We start from the raw sequence: 23,279 nt of genomic DNA, 5'->3' as shown, positions 1-23,279 counted from the left end.
AGTTAATCCTTCAATATGAGCCGAGCGACATCGCGACCACACGCCGTTTGGTGTGCTTTGTTAGCTACAGGACGACAAGACGACATTGCGACAACGCGACGTTTGGAGCTTTGTCACGCTGTCGCTAGCCACAGCACGACGTATAAAAGTATTCCTAATCAGCCACCATACAGAAGAGCAACTCGACACATGACAATTAAAAAACTATTGAACAAAAAATGTGTATAAATAGTCACTGACGGAGGAACTGGGCAAAGAACATCCTGTAAACGGGCGTCTTACAAGTGGTCTGATGTTCCCGGCTTAATTCTGCAGGTTTTAGGACAGATGAACTCGTGTGCACGACATATTGACTCGTTACCACGACATAATAACTCGTGGCCACGACATAGTATCTCGTGCGCAACACTAAATTATCTCGTACGCACGACTTAGCAACACGTGGCCACGACATAGTACCTCGTGCGCACGACTTAATTATCTCGTGCGCACGTCTTTGTAACTCGTTGCCACGACATATGTAAAAACACACTCATGTCACCTCTGTGCCACCGTATCTTCCAGTTACAACCACTACCAGCATTAAATATATTTTCAGCTATCAGTGATGATATACCAACAAAACCATATTGTTTGCTAGTTTACCAGAATTTTATATTATTATATGCAGATTAATTTGTTTAACAGATTTTCTCATCTGTTATAACGTTACCCTTGTATGGAAATGTTTATTTGTATAACGGGTCACATATTTTCCATATTTACTTGTTATTTGCTTGAGTAAACCCACAAAAATGATAATATTATCATAATTTATGCTTCGCCAATTTCATTTATTCCAAATGCAATAAACATATTTATGTACCGATTAATCTATTTTGACAGTCCAGACTCTAAAATAAATATTACACCTACATTTATTATGGTTTAATATATAAGATATGTAATGAAATGGAAAAATGAAAATGAAATAAGCTTATACAACCGGCTATAAGTAAAGAAACCCTATTACAATATCTGCTGTATGAGAATACATAACATTTTCTGAAATACATTTAAATTCGTGCGATCTTCATTATCCCAGAGATAATTTGTATTAAAGTTTTCTTAATTATCACTTATATTATCATGATTTTATAAAACGAAAAGAAAAAATTATCATTATTATTTTAATTAGTCTTTTGTGAATGTTAGAATTGAATCATGCGTCTTTAAAACTCACGAGAACGTGAAAATGAAAACAGTATTGATGTATGCGCATGATGTTATTTAATACGAGTCCCAATAAAACACTGGTCAGAGAAGATTTATACACGGTGAAAATGAAGAGATTTTGTCCACATATGATACACACCGTATTACCGGCGACAGTGATGGCAGATCACTGCAGTGATGGCAGATATCTGAAAATTACCGATCGGTACAGGTAGGTTATAAATTTGGTTGGTTTAATTATATTACACAAATACGGCACATAGCATTGCTATAAAACTATTGTCCATTGAATGGAGATACTGTAAGGTAATTTTGGACTCGTTTTTTCCTGTTTTAAGACTATTTTGAGCAGGTTAAAAGTGAAAGCCTTGGAAAAAATCCGTGAAAATGTCTGTTTTCTGTTCAAAATATCTCAAGTTTTAAGTAAATGGCAGGATTTCCTGTTATCAATATAGACGTTCATCCATTGGGGTCACGCAAGTCAAATATCTACCCCGTGAGTCTTTTCTTGAAAGTTTTACAGACGCTCAATCTTGTCCGGTCGAAGAAAAAATGCTGCCGTTGTAGGCAGATACATATTATAAATGCTGCCGTCGATGGCAGAAATACCACGAAAGTGGCTAACATTCTGACAGAAAATCAAGTTCAATTTGTTATCAATTCCTCTTTTCTTTGCGTCCTTTTAGTCGGAATTGAGACGTTAATCATTTCTAATATTTTCTCAAGATAGAAAAGTTATTAATGCGGTGTGTGCATCGAAAAAAGCTTTTTAGCAACATGCAGTTACAATACAAAAAGTGATGATTTAGTACGACAAAATTTGACTATAAATAGAGAAATGAACATGAAAAACTTCATTTTTCTATATTCATGCATGTGTGCTTGATCTGTTCATATGAATTGAAAGGTCAAAAAAGAGAAAAAGAATATAACAAATCAAAAAATTCTATTTTTTTCCCTATAAATACAGGATTTATTTTCATCTTGTGATATGAATCATCGAAAGGTTCATCTTTATAAGTTGTCATGGTTACAACTAAAATGAATGAAAAAATATATAGTTAAATGGGAGCACTGTTAGAACTGTTGTTAATAGTTTAGCATAGTAAATGTAATTCAAAGGCAAACTACAACGCTATTACAAACATGAAAATTTAAAGAAATGAATCCACGTTGTCGTGTTTTTCAAGAACTTGATAATATAGGAAAATATTTGAACTGTCAATAATATTATCTTTCCATTTTACATTAACATACATTCTTTTATGATACACTGATGCCAGTTGCGAGGTTAATAGTCTCCCCTTTATTAAATCAATTTAATAATTTATAATCTGCGCCGATTAAGTAAATTTCAGCCTTTATTTGTCATAAAGCGATGAACATTATTACCTCGAGAAAATAATGTCATATGCTAGCAAATGAATATCCACTTACAGAAGTTACTTGCTGTAATATGCAATTGGCGTTATGTCTTAAAAAGGGATTGCGCTGCTAAACTTAAGATACATATAGTATTGTATGCATGTAACTGACAGACACAACATATCAAGCACACATGCATGAATATAGAAAAATGAAGTTTTTCATGTTCATTTCTCTATTTATAGTGAAATTTTGTGGTACTAAATCATAACTTTTTGTATTGTAACTGCATGTTGCTAATAAGCTTTTTTTCGATGCACATACCGCATTAATGAAAAAAATCAAAAAATCTACAAAACAGCAATTTTTCTTCAAAATTATATGTGAGGCCATGTTTTAACATGGAAAAACGCGTTTTTGGGTAATTTCGTTTTTTTTATCATTTTCTGTAAACCCATTACCAGATATATACGCCTTTTTCACCCCCCCCCCCTTCTTTTTTGCTTTCTCAAATGGTGAAAAAATGCCTTATTTAGGCCCCCAAACACTTGTTTTTGTTTGATAAATGTTGTTTAAAAAATTGACCACTTTTTCGGCGCCCCCCCCCCACCCAAAAGATACATCAGGGGGTTGCCAGAAGGGAGATGTGCCCCCTTCTGTTTGGGGGGTTTGAAGGGGGGCTGAGTCCCCCTCTTCGCCAAGAAAACTTTGGACTTGTGGGAGGCTATAAATGGCCCCAGGTCGATCATAAGGTAACGTGTAACCAATGCTGAAAAGCCTTTGACTCTATCTCAATCCATTGAGAAGTGGCAGCACTTTGAAATCAATTTTGATGGAAAAAATCTACGCAAAATAGTGTTTTTTTGGCAATTTTGACATGTCCCCTAGTTGCTATGGTAACAGGAAATTTCAGACTGAACATGTTGTTACAAAGGCAATGGTCCAGTCAACATTTGTGCCAAGTTTGATTAGTATTGAAGCAGTTTTTATAGTTTTATAGCAACTTGAACTTGTAACGGGAGACCTTTCAATGAAAACAGCCATTTTTCACAAGATGCTCATGGGGTAATGGGTTATTAACTTTTCTATCTTGAGAAAATATTATAAATGATAGTTTAACGTCTCAATTCTGACTAAAAGGACGCAAAGAAAAGAGGAATTGATAACAAATTGAACTTGATTTTCTGTCAGAATGTTAGCCAATTTCATGGTATTTCTGCCATCGACGGCAGCATTTATAATATGTATCTGCCTACAACGGCAGCATTTTTTCTTCGAACGGACAAGATTGAGCGTCTGTAAAACTTTCAAGAAAAGACTCACGGGGTAGATATTTGGCTTGCGTGACCCCAATGGATGAACGTCTATATTGATAACAGGAAATCCTGCCATTAACTTAAAACTTGAGATATTTTGAACAGAAAACAGACATTTTCACGGATTTTTCTAAGGCTTTCACTTTTAACCTGCTCAAAATAGTCTTAAAACAGGAAAAAACGAGTCCAAAATTACCTTACAGTATCTCCATTCAATGGACAATAGTTTTATAGCAATGATATGTGCCGTATTTGTGTAATATAATTAAACTAACCAAATTAATAACCTACCTGTATCGATCGGTAATTTTCAGATATCTGCCATCACTGCAGTGATCTGCCATCACTGCCGCCGGTAATACGGTGTGTGATAGTAGAGATGATTTTACTTTAATTTTTATTAATGATAGATAAATTTCACATATTAAACGTTATCACAACACCCCCGCTTGTCTTGTGTATTCGTGTAGGTTGATTGATGCCCGTTAAGGTTTACATACCTTAGTCACGTGACTTGTCTAGATAGGTGTGTCAAAACTTACAATCCGTCTCTCGTACAACACGTATAGACAGTCTATCAAGGACTTTTACAGCAATAAAAATGGTAAGTCCTTTTATGATTTTCATTTCAAATATTGTTTATAAACTATAGCGTACGTTACTCAGGGTAATGCAGACAATTCAATTTCTTTAATCTAGAGTCTACGTCTCAATGCAATTTCATCGATCTTAGTCAATATATGAATAATTTATTTTAGCGGCGGACACCACATGGCCGTCTGACCCGCTCGTTACTTGTCCTTTTGCCAAAACTGTCATTGATTACAGATGAAAAATGTTAGTTACTATTGCGAGGTCGAATAATCAAGTTGAAAATGGTAGGGATATTATGTATATATTTGGGATTAAGTAGAAAATCTAAAAAAAAAAAAAAAAAAAAAAAAAAATTAAAAAAGAGATTAAAGTGATTAATGAATGTTGTGAAAATTGGACTATTATTTGATTAACCAGTCACGCAGTATAAACTATTTTTGGTATTTGAAGAATGTGAATAATCTACAAAATTGTGGGATATTATAGTAATATTTTAAGATATGCATGTACTATATTTTTCATGAGACAGTATATCAGTTTAATGTTCGCATATCTAAGTAACCATATATTTTTTTTTATAAAAATGAAAGATCTTGTTTAATTTTGCACTATGATTCATGAAATTAATGCATATATAAGATCTGATGATGTGATCTTGCCAATGGATCTTATTACTTGAACGTGTGCAAATATCATTTTGCAATAAAATATTTGTAGAAGCATAAAACTGAGCTGTTAAAGTGGGATTAGTGTAGCTTTTATGATACTTGCTTTTTTTTCAGCCCGCCAGGTTTGTATTTCATAGTCATACATGAATAGGTTCTGAGTTAAGAAAGTTAGATATACATCTCTTGTTAATATATATACGTATGTAGCTATATCATGTAAAAATGTTGTAAATAAAACCATTGGCCCGCAGCAAACGTATCGTCGTCTTTTGCCATCATAATGTTAACATGTTATAAGAACATGAATGATAAATTCATGATGGGTGAGTAACAGGCACACCGACACCGATGAAAGTATGCATGGTGATAAACGTCTGTTAAATACATGAAGTTATTGATTATCATTATAAATATTTAAACTGGCTGTGAGCAAGGTATGAAAGATAAGATGTAAACGCCTGTAAATTAAATACGCTGAAAAGCCACATCAGTCGTGCACTAAGGCTATTCTCTTGTGAACATATTTTTTGTATAACAAAATGATGATCTTATATTTGAAGAGGTAGAGGATTATAAATATTTCGGCTATTTTATTATCATATTTTATGAATGGAGAACAATTTCTTATAACTTGCTCGGTTAAGAGTAGAGTAATTGTATTTTTAGCTCGACTATACGACGATCTAATTGGCTCATGTTTATTGTCATTTACAAAGTTTTACATAACATTTTAAGCCTATTATATATAGCATTCGGCACGAAGTGGCCAGTTATGTGTTGACGTGCCGTAAAAAAACACACAAACAAACGAACGACGGTATCGACGTCGCCGTCGCTCTAAAACTGAAACTTCACACACGTGTTGTTTGTGATTATCGTACATGAATGGCACAGGTCTCTAACCTATTGGTTACGTTTTTAGAGAGATATCTCATCCTCTTTCTGTCAAGCACTGAGAAAAGTCGAGTGCGCTGTCTTGCGGACAAGTCTTGTTTAAATGTATTATTTCATGTTATTTTTTTTGTTTTATAAGGACACTTGAATAGTGTGGACTGTAAATCAATGACACAACATTAAAATGTAACTGAGTTTTATCATTATTGTTCCTGGGGACGTATATAGTTTATAAATTCTTATAACCTGTTTAATAGCACTAATTCCTGTCTTTGTTTTAGGCTACAATTTATGGAAAATGTGATTTCGACTGCGACTGTAAAACCGATATGTCAACAGTTTTACATGAGGCCATGGACGGATTTGGTGCGTTTAAAAAAATCACAAGTTACCATTGAATAGAGTGCTGATAGTTCTTGCTATGTAGAATAATACAAACTAAATTTACAACAAAATAATACAGTTCTTGGGTTTCTAGAATGATCCTAGTTTCTGGCATTAATGCTGCTATGTCACGTGATACTTTGATACTGCCATGAAAAAATCTTTCATATTAATGAGCAGGCATTTTCAGGCATTATGCGCCTGTAAAACAGGCGGGCGACGTGACCAGTGTGAGCCAAAGTGTCGCATGTAAAATTCAGGTAGTTAGGTGAAGGTCACACATAGAGGTCAAAGATCAGGTAAATATATGCAAAAATACGTACAATTTTGTAATTGATGATTACATCATTTAAACTTATGTTGCACAAATTAAATAGGTCTCTTGGTCAAAGGTCAATGGTCAATGTAACACTTAGCAGAAAACACTATTCCTATCCATAGTGAAACTTCTACATTCATGTCGTGATTGTTATATAACTTGACACCAATTTTCATCACTGTGATAAATAGGTATATGCGCATAGGTCAGGTAATTTGTCCGAGGCCAAGTTCACTAGAAGACGTCCAATCAGAAAAAAATGAAATTAGTATTGGTCAATTTGTTTTCATTTAATGTGCATGTTCACTGTTATGAGCATTTGTGAAACGCTTTTTGTAAGAAATTAGCACTCTTGTGGTCCTATCGATAGACATTGCTCGAATTGTTAATATTCTGGAGAATTTCTTTCATGTGTGCGTTTAACCAAAATGTAACACTATCTACAACGTGGGTTAACATGAAAAACCACTATCGATGTGTCCAACGTCGGTTTATATAAAATTTAACCAGGTTAATATAAAATTTAACCAGGTTAATATAAAATTTAACCAGGTTAATATAAAATTTAAACACTATCGACAACGTGGGTTAACATAAAATTTAACCAGTATTGACAACGGTTGTTAACATCCTTGCTTAATTTTTTAAACTGTATCGTGCTCATTATAAGTACAGAAATGTAAATTGTATTTACAATTTATCTTACATTATATTAAATTACGAAAAAAGTGTAGTCTGAAAATCAGTACGGACAAAACCTATACTCCATTTTCATAACTAATTCTATGATTCCATACTTAAGGGTGGAAAGGCCAAAGAAATTGCAGGAACTGTATTGTTTATCACATCTTTGTTCTTTCTGATCCAATATATTCATTACACTTTCAATGACGATTTGAAAACAGTATTGAATTATTGATATAAAACAGTGCTGTTTTTTTCCTTGATTCATGTAGAAAAAACTCAACTGATATACAGCTGTTGTGTTTTACACGTACGTATAAAGGAGACGATGATAACTTAAGACTAATTATGAGCTGAAATGTTGAGATAGTCGACTAGAATACCTATAACTAAACAATGAGGTTGTTTAGCTAGTAAAATCAAATTTTACCATTGAAACGGTTCTATTTTCTCACTTCTTAGAAGCGTAATTTGACGCTGGTTGCGCAAAATCAGAGCTGGTACCCGGTGTAATTATTAATTGTTAGTTGTCCCAACAAAACCCCATAAAAGAAATAATAGCAGGCTAAATAAAAGAATGCCACAAGTCTCGGTGTCATCATCCTCTCCTTATTATGACAGCTTGCACACTATGATATGCTTAATCAAAATAATACATGTCGCTTCCTTTTCAGGTACTATGCTATCTATCGCAAAATAATAATTATTCTATTGCTAATTGTTCCATATTTGAACATACACTATATAATACAAATTTCTTCCTTCCAGCACTTTAATATAGAATTATATATAAATAATGCTTTGCTTCATATATACCATATAACTTGTGTTTTATATAGGCGACAATCAGCGGTACATTCAATTTTAATGACGAGGAGGCAACACAATGTGCCGAGACGCTGAAGAACGCTATGGACGGCTTCGGTAAATTAACATTTTACATGTACATTCTGGTTACTGTCATCAGCTCAATCATTTTTCAGTCCAGCAATTTTTGTTTTTAAAGCACACAGACAGCTTTAAAAAATACGTAAGAAACTTCAATTGGGGAAAAAAGCAGTTTAATGTCGCCTGTTTCGTTGTCGACGTCTTCAATGTCCTCATGCAAATTTTTTTAATAGCCCCACTATTCACACATGTCAAGGTTTCAACATGAAACTAGGAATGCTTGCTTATCATGACAAGGTGCAGTTGTTAGACAAGGGGCTTAACTTTGAAGCAGTATTTTTGAGTTATGTCTCTTTTTTGACTTTGAATTTTTAACAGGTGTGCGTTACACATCGCATGCGGTGCTCTTGGTTTCTTTGTAAATCTGCATGACCATATCGTATAATCGGATATACAAAATAGTGCGTCTTAGTAACACTGTATAATTTCACATTTACGTTATTACTTTACGTCCCCAACCTCTCACACGTTTTGGAAAGTCGCATCTTAACATCGTTTATATCAGTGTATAAAGGGAAGTCGCATCTTTTTACAGTATCCTCGCATTTTCACATCATCTTAAATCGCACTTTCACTTAAATATATAAATGGTGTAGCTTCTTCGTTTCGTGTACAAGACTCCCCCGCCCCCCGTTCAACTCATTAGATAGAAATTGAGCCTTGGACTGTGAAACGTGCGACCCGGGCGGTGCAGTTCACTTTCGTGTACCTTTGCTCTGGGATGTATAGCCGTTATCACTGCGGTATACCGTACCCCGGATATTGCTCGATATTATGAGGACTTTCATCCCATTTCGCGACTTTGAACGGAGAACGAAGGTAAGTTCAACGTCGATATTTTCCAAACTAATGGCTATTTCATTTATTTCAACGGGTGTTATATATCTAGAGGTATTTTTGTAGCTCTAAAAGATGTAAAAGTATTACAGGTATTTGTAAAATTGATTAAACTACCTCTAAACGATCTGCTGCTCACTAGGAAATACTGACCGCGATACTGTAGAATCGTTAGAAATAATTATATTATCAATTTAAAAAAAAAATTGAATCGAGCATTTTTTTTTATTCACAATCCAAGTATGCTTTGTCCAAATTTCAGGCAAAAAGTGTGAAAGTACAAAAAGATACAGGCCAAAAAAAGATACAAAGAAAGTGTACCGAGTATTGATTTTAAGTGTACCGAGTATTGCAAAATAGCCAAACTTTAGTGTACAGTGTATTGCAAAACAAAATGAGCACATAAGTATGGAAAATCGATATTTTTGTCTAATTTTCACGTCTGTTTATCGATTCCATTACATTCTGCTGATAATGTACTGTTTATATGATATATCTATTCAAATATGTATTCAGCGATTCAACAATGCATTTCAGTGCACGGCAAATTTTCCAATTGATTATTACTGTTCTTTGCTCGTGTCCTCAAAATTGACGATACGAATACGGCAAAATAATAAAGACTCTAGCCGGAGATCGCATACAGAGCTATGGGGTCTGGATTTAAAACTTTCCAATTTGATTGAAATCAACGGGGGGCGACCGTCTCAAAAATTGCACTATGGATGAAATAAAGTGTGTGCACAAGTGGCGATAAGAGGGGCTACTGTCTCCGCCACTTCAAACCCCACAAACAGAAGGTGGTACACCTCCCTGTGGCACTCCTTGATCTGTTACTTTTACTGGGGTGTGGTGGTGGTGCCGACAAAAGTGCATCACTCTGTTGAACAACATTAATTTTCTCAAAACTCAAAATTCTAACCATCAGGGCGCATGTTTTATTTTTTCTTTTCTATTTTTTTTTAGGCCTCTAAATTAGGGTGGGTGTAAAGCCTTCAAATTTTATGAATAAACAAAAAGGAAAGGAAAGGCGGTGTTCAATTAACGCGCAACCCCCCCTTCGACCCATCAAGCACGAACCAAGTGACAAGGAGCCCAGGCGGAACCCCAACAAAAAACAGGACAGCACAAGAAGTCCTAAAATCACGCCTTTTATGTGGTAAAGCAGGTAATAAGGAACATATACCTTCTTATTGCATCTGCAGCCCTTTATCAAATTATCTATCTAAATCCATTATTCGAAATTCGATTTTTGAGCTGTATTCGCCTCGGCAGTCATACGGCTAACTCATTGCTAATGGCGAAGTAACATATTTCCAGCATGCAGACGGTCTGCCGTTGCTAGAGTGCAGGTACAAACTGACCGAAAGTTACATTTATATGGATTTTTTGCATAAGTATGAAAGTCCGTTTGAATAACACAACATGTAGATATTGGCACACTTGCTCAATACGACATCTAATATTGACAATCCTTCAGCAGCATTAATGGACTTTGGATGCTTTTTTTACTATTTAAAGCTAAAGATATGGCAAATAATACATGATTAACAAAATTCTGGATAGGTTGATCCTTCCGATAGCAGCAACGAGAACTTTGTAAACACAGAAAATTGCTGATTCGACTGAGATTTTTTCATGATCAGAATGAAAAATCTGGAAATTATTCGCAGATGTTTCTAGTAAAGTACCTCCGAACTCTGCATAAGTGCACATTAGTGTAAATAAGTAGCATGTATACACAATAAGAAAATTTTAAAATTAAAAATGTGGGTAAATACTCTGTGTTTACTACTTTCATTTACCGATATTGATAACCAATACTCGTTACACTAAAAAGAATACTCGTGAACCGGCGGGCAACTCCAACGCAATATCTCGGTAACTGACAGTGTATTTATTCTCAAAATGCACTGCATCTGGGGTCTCTTAATGTTAATTGAACATTTAATATAAACATTACATCATTATCACATTTCACTCGATTCAAGGTTTTTCTTTTGAGGAAGTATATGCACAAAAACATCAATTTTGACTGATCCGAGCTCATTTATCACGTGAGCAAAGAGACGAATTAACCTCACTAATTTACATTTAAAGCTATTTTCAACATGTTTGGGGTTTCAGCAATGAGAAAATTATCGAAATGTATTGTGTTTTTCTATAAAAATTATAACAAACCAATTCCAAATGACTAAATATCGTCACTGACCTTACCTCCCTCCTCGTTCAAAGTCGCGAAATGAGACGAAAGTCCTCATTATATCGAGCAATATCCGGGGTACGGTATACTGCAGTGGTTATTAGTTCCTTACGAAAGTGATGGCAACAGTACTGGCAAACTGCTGGACAGCATGCCCAGGAACAATACGATGGCTAAACTGTGCTGTGATGAATTCAAAGTGGCTAACTGTCGTGATCCGGATGTTAAGCTAAAACTAACTAAAACTGCCACTCGGCGTATTATATATTAACTGAAAGTTGCGGTCTTACATCGCGTTATCGCACTCTTACATTTTAAAGTCTCCGAAACATAAATGTATCATAGCACTGATAATTATACGTATACATGTACTTTCACACCGCAAATGTGTGTCTTTTAATGTACACTGTATTTAATGGTGGCTGGTTTCCGCAATTTTGTGTCTCCGTGTTTTCGCCCCTCAAAAGTCGAAGGCGCGAAGACACAAGACACAATCATAATGCTCACTTATCGTGTCTTCACCTTCGAAACTAAAATTTTATCGAGTCTTCCTGACGTGATGTATTCGTCCCGAAAGTTGAAGACACGATAATTTGCAAATTTATCGAGTCTACGTGTCGTGGTGTTTTCGCCCCGAAAGTCGAAGACACGATGAAATGGACAATTATCGTGTCTTCGCCTTTCGTTTTTTGAGGCGAAAACACGGCGATACGACAAATATCGGGGAGCCGACACGATAATTCTACAGAAGAAGATCTCATGTCTTCACCTATTAAAATATCGTTATTTCGCCGAGAATGTGTCTTGTCTGCGATCGTGTCAGCGCCCTCAAAAGTCAAATAAAGCGAAGACACGATATGTGAGCATAATTACATCTCACTTCCCCTCGGAGCGTGCACGTCGCTGAGAAGGCACAGGGCATCGGCAGATGATTTGAAGGAAAATGCTACGTTTTAGGGCGGCAAGCATTCGCCATGTTCCTACGCTGGGGAAACGTGTAAGGGGGCCGACTTGTTTGCAGAATTTGCTACCGGGGTCCCCGACTATAATGCCCAGGGGGTGGCCTACAAAAATAGGCTGAGACACGAGGATGGTGTGTGGGTGGTGAGCCCCCCAAGACAGATAGAGGGTTTTAAGGCAGGGCCCTTTTGCTGGCACCAAACAGGGCCCTTTTTTAGGGCAACCCTTTTATATTGAAGGTTTTGTACATTTGGTTCTCATTGACCCCGTACAGTGACCCTACTTTTTGGGTCAAATTCAATTTTGGCTAATATCCGTGGGAAAATTTCATGGAGGTTAAATTTTCACCCTTGGCTTTAAAAAAAACTCTTAAAAAAGGGATACTGGTGAAGTCCGGGGGCCCTACTGACAGGAAAACTGCATTTGTTGCCCAAAGGCGGGTGGACCCTATTAAGATTTAAATAAATAATACAGAGCATAATTAATTAAATAATTACCGTGTCTGCGTCTTCGACTTTTGAGGGGCGAAGAAGAAAAAGGTAAAAAAATAGCCCCCAAGTTTTTAAGTTTTGCCCCCGTTCTGAAATTGGTTGCAGATTCCAAAAATATTAACCTTCGACTTTATTATTTGCTGACACAACATCAAATTTGTAAAAAGATATACATTTATAGTAGCGTTTGCATACAATAAGGCACACTAGTACATGTACATTTTGGCTGTAGATTTATAAACAGACATATTATTTATTCTATATACATTTAAATAGTATGTATTTGTACTGCTTACATAATATAACCATTAACAGTCGTATATATTTGCATAATATTATATTCCCCAGATAGGCTATGAACTAATAACCCTCTTATAAACCATTGTAAAAAAGCGAAGATCGAGCTGTTGTTATATTGTTTTTGTTTTCACATTTAAGTCAATATTTTCTCTTGGAATATCTTCTGCATCATCATAAGTCATGGAAAGTAATTAAGCTATAGTCAGCTGCCAATTATTTGCATGGCAGGACAGACGGTATCTGGGGTATTAGTCTCTTAATATATGAATCGCTAATTAAGTATTTGACAATTTTATTTAAAACGTTTTTGAGGACATATTTAATCAGACGTTCACTATTATGAAAAAAAATATCTGTGTTCATATTCATAGCTTTGTAATATTTATATATTTTGTTTAAATCATTTTTTATACTATTTATAGGTACTAATGAGGAGGACATAGTTCGAGTTCTAGTGGAGCACAACAATGATCAAAGACAAGAAATCGCAAAGACTTACGAATCTGCTTATGGAGCGGTAATACAAAACATAATGTTACTATCCTATAAATGAGCCGTGTCATGACAAAACCAGCATAATGCGTTTGCGACCAGCATGGATCCAGACCATCCTGCGCATCCGCGCAGTCTGATCAGGATCCATGCTGTTCGCTATCAGTTTCTCTACTTGTAATAGGGTTTGTAAGCGAACAGCATGGATCCTTATCAAACTGCGCGGATGCGCAGGCTGGTCTCGATCCATGCTGGTCACAAACGCATTATGGTGGTTTTGTCATGACGCGGCTCAAATGCTTTATTTATAAAACATTTTTAACTAGACATATATCATGCTCCTCCTCTTTTTCAAAGAAGGAGAGTGCATATATTGCTTTGCAAATGTTATATAGTAGGTTGATCAGTATTTTGGTCAGACTTTAAACCTCGTGGATTGATAGTCATCTAAATAAACGTCCATTTTGTGATAGTCAAATAAATAAAGATCCATTTTGTGATACCGGGTAGTCAACAAAATAAAGGTCCATTTTGTTTTTGGGCTTGGATGCTCAAGGGTAAAGTCACAGTGATGTTGAACATAAAACGGTCCCCGCTCAATAACTATAGAACACTATATTTACCAACAGCCTTCGAACGTCAATGAGTAGAAAATCCTCTAATTTTGGGGACGGAAACTCAAAGTTCAAGGTCACAGTGACTTTGAAAACAAAAGACTTTAGATAGTGTGGAGGTTGGCTGCAGATGACCCCTAATGATTTTGAAGTCAGTATGTAAAAGATCCAAGTATTTGTGACCTTGACAACAAAAGGCATGTCACAAATGTATGGTGCATCGATTTGTCACAAACCCCAAACCCCTCTATACATACCTTGATGTCAGAAATATGTTTTTGCTAGTTATAATGAAATATACAGGTGTAATATACATGTATTTGAATGTTCTTTAAGAAAAAGGCACCTAATAGCATGCAGTATATGATGAAAGTATGTTCTTTAAGGAAAGTATAGGTAATAAAACTTTATTAGTCAGGGTGCTTCATACCCTAGCTTGTCTTAAAGGGAAAGAAAATTTGTGAAACCTGTGTAGAAAAATGGAATTCCTTCCAAGTTTTTATATTGTGTTTGTTTATAAAAGACAACTTAATTATAAAAAAATAAAACATGCCACAAAACAACAATTTTTTACCAAAACTAGGTGTAATGCCACGTTTTAACATGACAAATCTAGAAAATTGGTAATTCCAAGCTTTTTCATCATTTTTTGTTAATTAAAAAAATAAAAAATGCCACAAGACAACAATTTTTCACCAAAACTAGGTGTAATGCCACCTTTTCACATGAAAAATCTAGAAAATGGGTAATTCCAAGGTTTTTCATCATTTTTAGTAATTTTTCGCAATTTTGAGACGTCCCCCGTTGCCATGGTAACAGGAAATTTAAGATTGAGCATGATGTTACAGAGGCTATGGTCCAGTCAACATTTGTGCCAAGTTTCATCAGTATTGAAGCATTTTTCATAGTTTTATAGTAGTTTGAACTTGTAACAGGAGGCTTTTCAATGAAAACGGCCATTTTTCACATTATGCTCATGGGGTAAAAGGTTAAATTTGTAGATTTAAAATGAAAACTTAAAATTTATTTATACAGGTATTGATGGAAGACTTAAAGAGTGAGCTGTCTGGTGACCTTGAAGATGTCATTGTTGCCCTGATGATGCCTCCCAGAGAATACGATGCTTACATGATCCATGAGGCTATATGTGTATGTACTTTATCTCTCATGATTTTATATACATGTTGGTTACATTTCAATTGCATTTCACTTTGAACTTGTAAAACTTGTTTATTTTAGGCCTTCATGCACAGGAGTGATTTGATACCAACTGTTCTAACCCTTCATGGGCAAGAAGTATATATGAGATTTACTTTTAGCAACAATTTTACTCATTTAAAACAATTTTTCACCATATTGCTTTAAGGTTGCTTACTAGCTAGACCATTTCCCCTGAACTACCTAGGATTTAATTACAACACAGTTTAGGAAATTGAATTCTTTCATGTGGGAAAGCTACTTTGCAGAAATTGGGTAGTTAAAATAATGCATGCATTTCACAAATAATGATGTTTCACTGAGTGGATCACTTTCTGCTGTTGTATTTTAGGGTGCTGGTACAGATGAAAACACCTTGATTGGAATACTGTGTACAAGAAATAATGAACAGATAGAAAAGATAAAGGAAATCTACAAAGAAAGTAAAAGACATGGCTTTCATATATATTAACATTGTTTTAAAGGTCTATATTTTTCCAATGGCCCAGTGTTTTATCTCTGAAAACTACGTATTTTACAACATTGACGTAATGCTAGCTTCTAAAGAAAAACATGAATTATAATAGATCCTATTTATAAGATACACTATGACAAATTTTCTGTAAAGCCATATATCAGAATGTAACTATTGTGCTGAAATTTCAATAGTACTTTCAGAATTGCTTTCAGATGTTCTATTGTGCTGAAATTTTGATAGAACTTTTATGATTGCTTTCAGATGTTCTATTGTGCTGAAATTTCAATAAAACTTTCATGATTGCTCTCAGATATTGTATTGTGCTGAAATTTTGATAGAACTTTCATGATTGTTCTCAGATATTCTATTGTGTTCAAATTTCATGATTGCTCTCAGATATTCTATTGTCATCAAATTTTGATAGAACTTTCATGATTGCTTTCAGATATTCTATTGTGTTCAAATTTCAATAGAACTTTCATGATTGCTTTCAGATATTCTATTGTGTTCAAAATTCAATAGAACTTTCAGGATCGCTCTCAGATATTCTATTGTGTTCACATTTTGATAGAACTTTAAGGATTGCTCTCAGATATTCTATTGTGTTCACATTTTGATAGAACTTTCAGATATTCTATTGTGTTCACCTATTGATAGAACTTTCATGATTGCTCTCAGATATTCTATTGTGTTCAAATTATGATAGAACTTTCATGATTGCTCTCAGATATTCTATTGTGTTTTTCTTGGATAGAACTTACATGATTGCTCACAAATATTCTATTGTGTTCAAATTTTGATAGAACTTTCATGATTGCTTTCAGATATTCTATTGTGTTCACATTTTGATAGAACTTTCATGATTGCTCTCAGATATTCTATTGTGTTCAAATTATTATAGAACTTTCATGATTGCTCTCAGATATTCTATTGTGTTTATTTTTTGATAGAACTTTCATGACAGCTCTCAAATGCTCTATTTTAGTATCATTATTTCATTGGGCCTTGAACTGTTTCCAGTTTGGTATAATTTGCATAATGACCCTTAAGATGTTCCTTTTGTATATTTCTTAATTTTTCATAATGACTCTATATAAATTGTGTTTTCACTATTATTTTAATAAATTATTTACAGAATATGAGTCCGACATGACAGAAGATATAAAGGATGACACAAGTGGATATTTTCAACGCTTAATGAGATCCCTTTGCCTAGGTGGACGCCAGGAGAGTGATCCTGATGATGATGCTGTTGAAACTGATGCGGAAAACCTTGTTCAAGTAAAAATATACTGCATCCGCGCAGTCTGATCAGGATCCATGCTATTCGCTTATCAACTCTATTACAAGTGGAGAAACTGACAGCGAACAGCATGGATCCTGATCAGACTGCGCGGATGCGCAGGCTGGTCTGGATCCATGCTGGTCGCAAAAACACTATATTGGTTTTGTCGTGACGCGGCTCAAATATATTTATGATGTCAATTTTTTGGAAAAAATTTGTTTTTTGTGGCTTGGCGTTATTTTCTTTGCTGTTACATTATATCACAGACTTTCTTTACGGACATTAATTTTTAAAGCGACCTTTTAACTTGATAACTTTCTAAAGAGTATAGCGTGAAAAAAGGTTTGTTCTGACAATATTACAGTAACAAAATTTGACCATTTGATAAAATGTCATGTTTTTTAGCTCACCTGTCACAAAGTGACAGGGTGAGCTTTTGTGATCGCTTTTTCGTCCGGCGTCCGTCCATCGGTTGTCCGTAAACTTTTACTTTTAATGACATCTCCTCAAAAACCACTAAGCCAATTTCATCCAAACTTCACATGAATGTTCCTTTGGAGGGCCATGATGGTGGTCACCTTTGAAAATTGTTCAAAGAATTTAATTCCATGCAGAACTCTGGTTGCCATGGTAACCAAAAGAAAAAACTTTAAATATCTTCTTCTAAAAAAACCCAAAGAGCTAGAGCTTAGATATTTGGCATGAAACATCTTCTTGTGAATGTCTACCAAGTTTGTTTAAATAAAAGCCCTGGGGTCAAAATTGGCCCCGCCCAAGGGGGTCATTGATTTTCCCTATATGCATTTAGTAAAAACTTAAAAAATCTTCTTTTAAAAAACCCAAAGAGCTAGAGCTAAGAAATTTAGCATGAAACATCTTCTAATGGGTGTCTACCAAGTTTGTTCAAATAAAAGCCCTGGGGTCAAAATTGGCCCCGCCCCAGGGGGTCATTGATTTTCCCTATATGCATATAGTAAAAACTTAAAAAATCTTCTTTTAAAGAACCCAAAGAGCTAGAGCTAAGATATTTAGCATGAAACATGTTCTAATGGATGTCTACCAAGTTTGTTCAAATAAGAGCCCTGGGGGTCAAAATTGGCCCCGCCCCGGGGGTCATTGATTTTCCTTATATGTGTATAGCAAAAACTTAAAAAATCTTCTTTGAAAAAAACCAAATAGCTAGAGTTTAGATACTAAGCATGAAACATCTTCTAATGAGTGTCTACCAAGTTTGTTCAAATAAAAGCCCTGGGGTCAAAATTGGCCCCGCCCCGGGGGTCATTGATTTTCCTTATATGTGTATAGCAAAAACTTAAAAGATCTTCTTTGAAAAAAACCAAATAGCTAGAGTTTAGATACTAAGCATGAAACATCTTCTAATAGATGTCTACTAAGTTTGTTCAAATAAAAGCCCTGGGGTCAAAATTGGCCCCGCCCCGGGGGTCATTGATTTTCCTTATATGTGTATAACAAAAACTTAAAAAATCTTCTTTGAAAAAACTCAAATAGCTAGAGTTTAGATATTAAGCACGAAGCATCTTCTAGTGAGTGTCTACAAAGTTTGTTCAAATAAAAGCCCTTGGGTCAAAATTGGCCCCGCCCCAGGGGACATTGATTTTCTTTATATGTGTATAGCAAAAACTTAAAAATCTTCTTTGAAAAAACCCAAATAGCTAGAGTTTAGATATCAAGCATGAAACATCTTCTAGTAAGTGTCTACAAAGTTTGTTCAAATAAAAGCCCTGGGGTCAAAATTGGCCCCAACCCGGGGGTCATTGATTTTCCTTATATGTGTATAGCAAAAACTTAAAAATCTTCTTCGAAAGCTAGAGTTCAGATATTAAACATGAAACATTTTCTAGAAAGTGTCTACAAAGATTGTTCAAATAAAAGCCCTTGGGTCCAAACTGGCCCTGCCCCAGGTGTGTCATTGTTTTTAACTATATGTGTAAAGAAAAAACTTGACCAGCTAGACCTTAGATGTTTAGCATGAAACATCTTCTAATGGGTGTCTACCAAGTTTGTTCAAATAAAAGCCCTGGGGTTTAAACTGGCCCCTCTATGGGGGCCTATATACAGGTGAGCGACTTCAGGGCCATCATGGCCCTCTTGTTTATCATATAGGGTAGATAAAACATTGTAAAAAGAGTTCTGCTGAGATGCAGTATAATTATGCCTGATGGCAAATTTGCCACAGGGTTTAATGAATGATTCTTTAATATGTTTGAGAGGTTGATGACAGGATCATATTATTAATCAGGTTTTTTACAGAGAAACCTGGTCATTAAAGATTTTGGCCAACAGGAAGGCTTTAACAAATTTGTGTGTGTGCAATTCCTACCTAAACACTATACACTAACTGACCAATACTGTCATGATCTGACTTCAGCTTCCATTTTTCTTTCCCACTTTTATCCTTTTCAGCACTTTGAAAATGTTAAGAATTAAATTATGGCCCTTTGTTGTTTTCCATATAAACATGTACTTCAAAACAGAATTCTCTTCTGTGTACAAGGTCTGGACGTCTCGAATATTTCTGAATCAAACTGTAATCAACTGTAATTAACCTTTCATTTTAAAAGCATTGACTACTTTATTTTCACACAGGCTGGTGTGGGATCCTGGGGTACTGATGAAAGTGAATTCAACAAGGTGCTTTGTTTACGAAGCTATGATCACCTGAAAAAGGTGATTAAAAGATACGAAGAGAAAAGAGATGGAACTTCACTTGATGAAGACATAGATAGTGAAATGAGCTCCGATGTTCAGGAGGCATTCCATGCTATAAGTAAATCATTAATTCCTATTATCATTTCTTTTAGTTAACACACTATTAAATACCAGTATTTGTTTTAAGCTAAAACAATGTGTAAAAAGTCATAATACCTATGATTTTAGCTTAAACAATAGATATATATTATGCAAACTATGTAAAACTAATAAAAATATATAATATCCATGCAGCCTCAGCAGGCTCTAAACTGTTGGCTGACTAACTTCATGTTTCCATCTTGATATCCCCCAAACTGATAATAAACTGTTCAAAAAATGGAAGTTGGACAAGTCCATTCTGAAAGTCAGCAGGTTAAAGGTTAAGAATATAGAAAATTATATTGTTTGATGTGTATACATATATTAATACATTTTCCAGTATATCTATACTTGTATGAGGTTTTAGTCAAAGTTACCTGTCAGAGACAGGGCATAATGTTTGATGCCCACACAATTACATTGATAACATTTTCCAGTTATTATCTGTATTCGTATGATATTTTAGTAAAAGTAACCAGAGACAAGGAAGGCTATTTTGCTGAAAGACTTTACAAAGCAATGAAAGGTTTGGGTACTGATGACAAGGAACTCATTCGATGTATCTGTTCCCAGGCTGAGGTAAGTTTTATTGTATCTGATTTTTAAACAAATTACAATTGCTACTACCTTTGGAAATCAGTTTAAACCATGATCCAACTTTTAAAAAATATTGATGAATGTTTTGTTGTTGGGAGTTATAATAATCAAGTAGACTTCACAAAATAGTGATATAACACAAACACGTGTATACTCTACAAGATGTAAATTTATTCTCCTAAAATCCCTAACATCGAGGTACTGGCTAGACATGTTATTGAGCATGCGCAATGTGCATATATTATAAACTAGCTAATCAGCTGTTATTATTACAATGAATTATAAAAATTATAAAATTGTGGCTGTTTTATGTTTTTAACACCATTTACAAAAATCTGAAAACTCATACTGTTTAGAAATTAAAAGTTTGCTTTGTGGAGTGTTCATTAGGAAATTTATAGAAAATGTTTATAACTTAAATAACAAAAATCAAATATTTTTTAAATCCTTTGTTTATTTTTAATTATAACATTACAGCCGGAAGTGTAAAAATGTTAGTGATAATGGTAATAATATAAACAACAAATATGGTATGGCCATGAAACCAGGTTTTCAAACTCAAAACCATTTTTCTATTTTTAGTAACAGTGACCTTGACCCTATGAGCAATCGCAGGCTAGGTCTCCACATAAACTTGTAACATGAAAAATTTGATTTACATTTTTTCCTAACCCTAGTTATCGACCAGTAACCATCTATTCGATATCTGCCTAATGCCTGATCACCTGCCATTAACCAGTCTAATAAACTGGATTTTCAAAATTGAAAACCTCAATGTTAATAAACCTATAACACCTTCTTAGTACAAAAGTGTGGCTATGATTTAAACCTGTATGCCAGTATTATTGTATTGAACTAAACATATTAATATACTATTAAGATCCTGAATTTCAGAACAAATAATTTTACATTGTTTTCAGTTTGAGTTGAGAAAGAGCTAATTAGGGTGTTAATTGATTTCTATCACTTACAGGACAGTTTGAAATGGATCATGGTGCGATACCAAGAACTTTATGAGACCGACCTCTTTGATGCTGTGAAAGATGAATGTGGCGGGTATTACAAAAGTGTACTTCTTTCTCTTCTGAGAGGAAGCTTTGTCTCCAAAGATGAATAACTGATTTATAATCATTTAATTGGTGATTTCTAACTGTATGTAAGAATATCATCATTTCAGTAGAAGTACACAAGAGAAGAAATAAGTCGCAATGTCCAGTTACCAAATTACGTGACAGCTTTATGGAATGAAATGTCTATCATTTCCTACAGTTTATATAAAATACGCTTTTTTACTTATTTTTCAAAATAATACTTTTCCAGATATATGACAAATTTGGTATGATACATATTGAAATTTGATTGGCCATATATTACATGAATTTCTTTTATAATAGTGAACAATAAAAATTGAAATATAAATACATTATAATGACCTTAAAGAGCTGTGATACATGCAAAATTACCGGTAGCAACATAATCATATGCCTTTATTTCATATATTGATAGATCTACATGCTTTAAAATGATTAATATAGTCTAGACCTACAATACAAATATGTATACATGTATTTGAAAAGTCATTGTCTTAATATAAATGTCATTGTCTAAATTTATGATTATTTCTTAGTTTAATCCAAGAAAATACATAAAATCCTTAATTGATCTGAACTACAATAAATTCTGATTCAAACATTTCTTTCAAGGACAAAAGGCTTTAAGCAGTATAAATTATGTAAAAACAACAACTTATCAAGCTTTGTAAAATGCACACTATATATTGATTCCTTATAAAAGATAGTTAAATATATTCAATGCCACTTTTGTCTAGGTTTAGTTTGCATATTTATAATATTTTTTCTCACTTATTTTGTAGATGTATCTCTGATTTTGTGTATTATCTCCAAGTACCATGTAGTTAATGAACAAAAAAACAACAAAATCACCCATGTAAAATCAAGCATGAAGTGAAATGTATTAAACTGAAAAATGTTTTTTTTTTAAATTTCAGAACAGAATATTTTCTTGTATAAATATTGTATAATATTGTGTAAAACATCAAAAATTCTTTTGATTTATCACAAAAGGGCATTACTTTTATCAATATTATCCACTGTTAATTTGAATAATAACAATCATATAAAATGCAATAAAATTTATGCCCAATATTGATATCTATTCAATGCTGGAAAGAAGAAAGTTGATTTTTTTGCCTTTTTTTCAATGAATGCAATAGAACATATTAAAAACTTAAAAAACCTCAAGTTTTGTCTGTTGTTTTTTTGTGTGTGTGTTTTTTCATTATACATCCCGCCTGATTATATCAAGGTAAAATATCATGTCTTCCTGTTGGTATGAAACCAATTATATGAAATGATTCAACAAGACCTTAATGTTTTAATAACTTTTAACAACACTGTGCTTTGTGTTATATGGGAGACAACTCTGCCATGTTACTGTTACATGTTAGATATATACCTGCACGAAACCTCTTTGATAATTGCCACCTGGTTAGCTCAATTGGTAGTGTTGGACTGTGAATCAGGCAACCCAGGTTCAATTCCTAGACAGGGCAAGTCATTTTCATTTTTAATGATCGTAAAATCCTTTCAATGGTCATACACACTGTA

The 23,279-nt window shown here is 34.2% G+C and overlaps 1 protein-coding gene across 3 annotated transcripts; it reads left to right on the top strand.

Annotated features, from left to right (window-relative positions):
* Positions 1–4,356: 4,356 nt before the first annotated feature.
* On the top strand, positions 4,357–22,913 carry LOC132716281 (annexin A4-like). Of its 3 annotated transcripts, none has more exons than XM_060699528.1 (9): positions 4,357–4,500; positions 8,279–8,363; positions 13,601–13,695; positions 15,320–15,433; positions 15,834–15,924; positions 17,095–17,240; positions 19,852–20,032; positions 20,522–20,634; positions 21,626–22,913. In XM_060699528.1, the coding sequence occupies exons 1-9, from the start codon at positions 4,498–4,500 to the stop codon at positions 21,767–21,769; spliced, it is 972 nt and encodes a 323-aa protein (XP_060555511.1). In that variant the 5' UTR covers positions 4,357–4,497; the 3' UTR covers positions 21,770–22,913. The 3 variants fall into 3 exon arrangements, with proteins under 3 accessions (XP_060555511.1, XP_060555520.1, XP_060555502.1); XM_060699537.1 differs by lacking the exon at positions 8,279–8,363 and adding an exon at positions 6,334–6,418 and having other exon boundaries at positions 4,370–4,500; XM_060699519.1 differs by lacking the exon at positions 4,357–4,500 and adding an exon at positions 6,352–6,418.
* The last annotated feature ends 366 nt before the right edge of the window (positions 22,914–23,279 follow it).

The sequence above is a fragment of the Ruditapes philippinarum genome, unplaced genomic scaffold, assembly GCF_026571515.1.
Source record: "Ruditapes philippinarum isolate M1 unplaced genomic scaffold, ASM2657151v2 ctg4698_1_1_1_1, whole genome shotgun sequence".
In the NCBI taxonomy this organism is placed as follows: Eukaryota; Metazoa; Mollusca; class Bivalvia; order Venerida; family Veneridae; genus Ruditapes; species Ruditapes philippinarum.
Note: the sequence above shows the minus strand (reverse complement) of the source record. Positions and strands in the feature narration are given on the sequence as shown.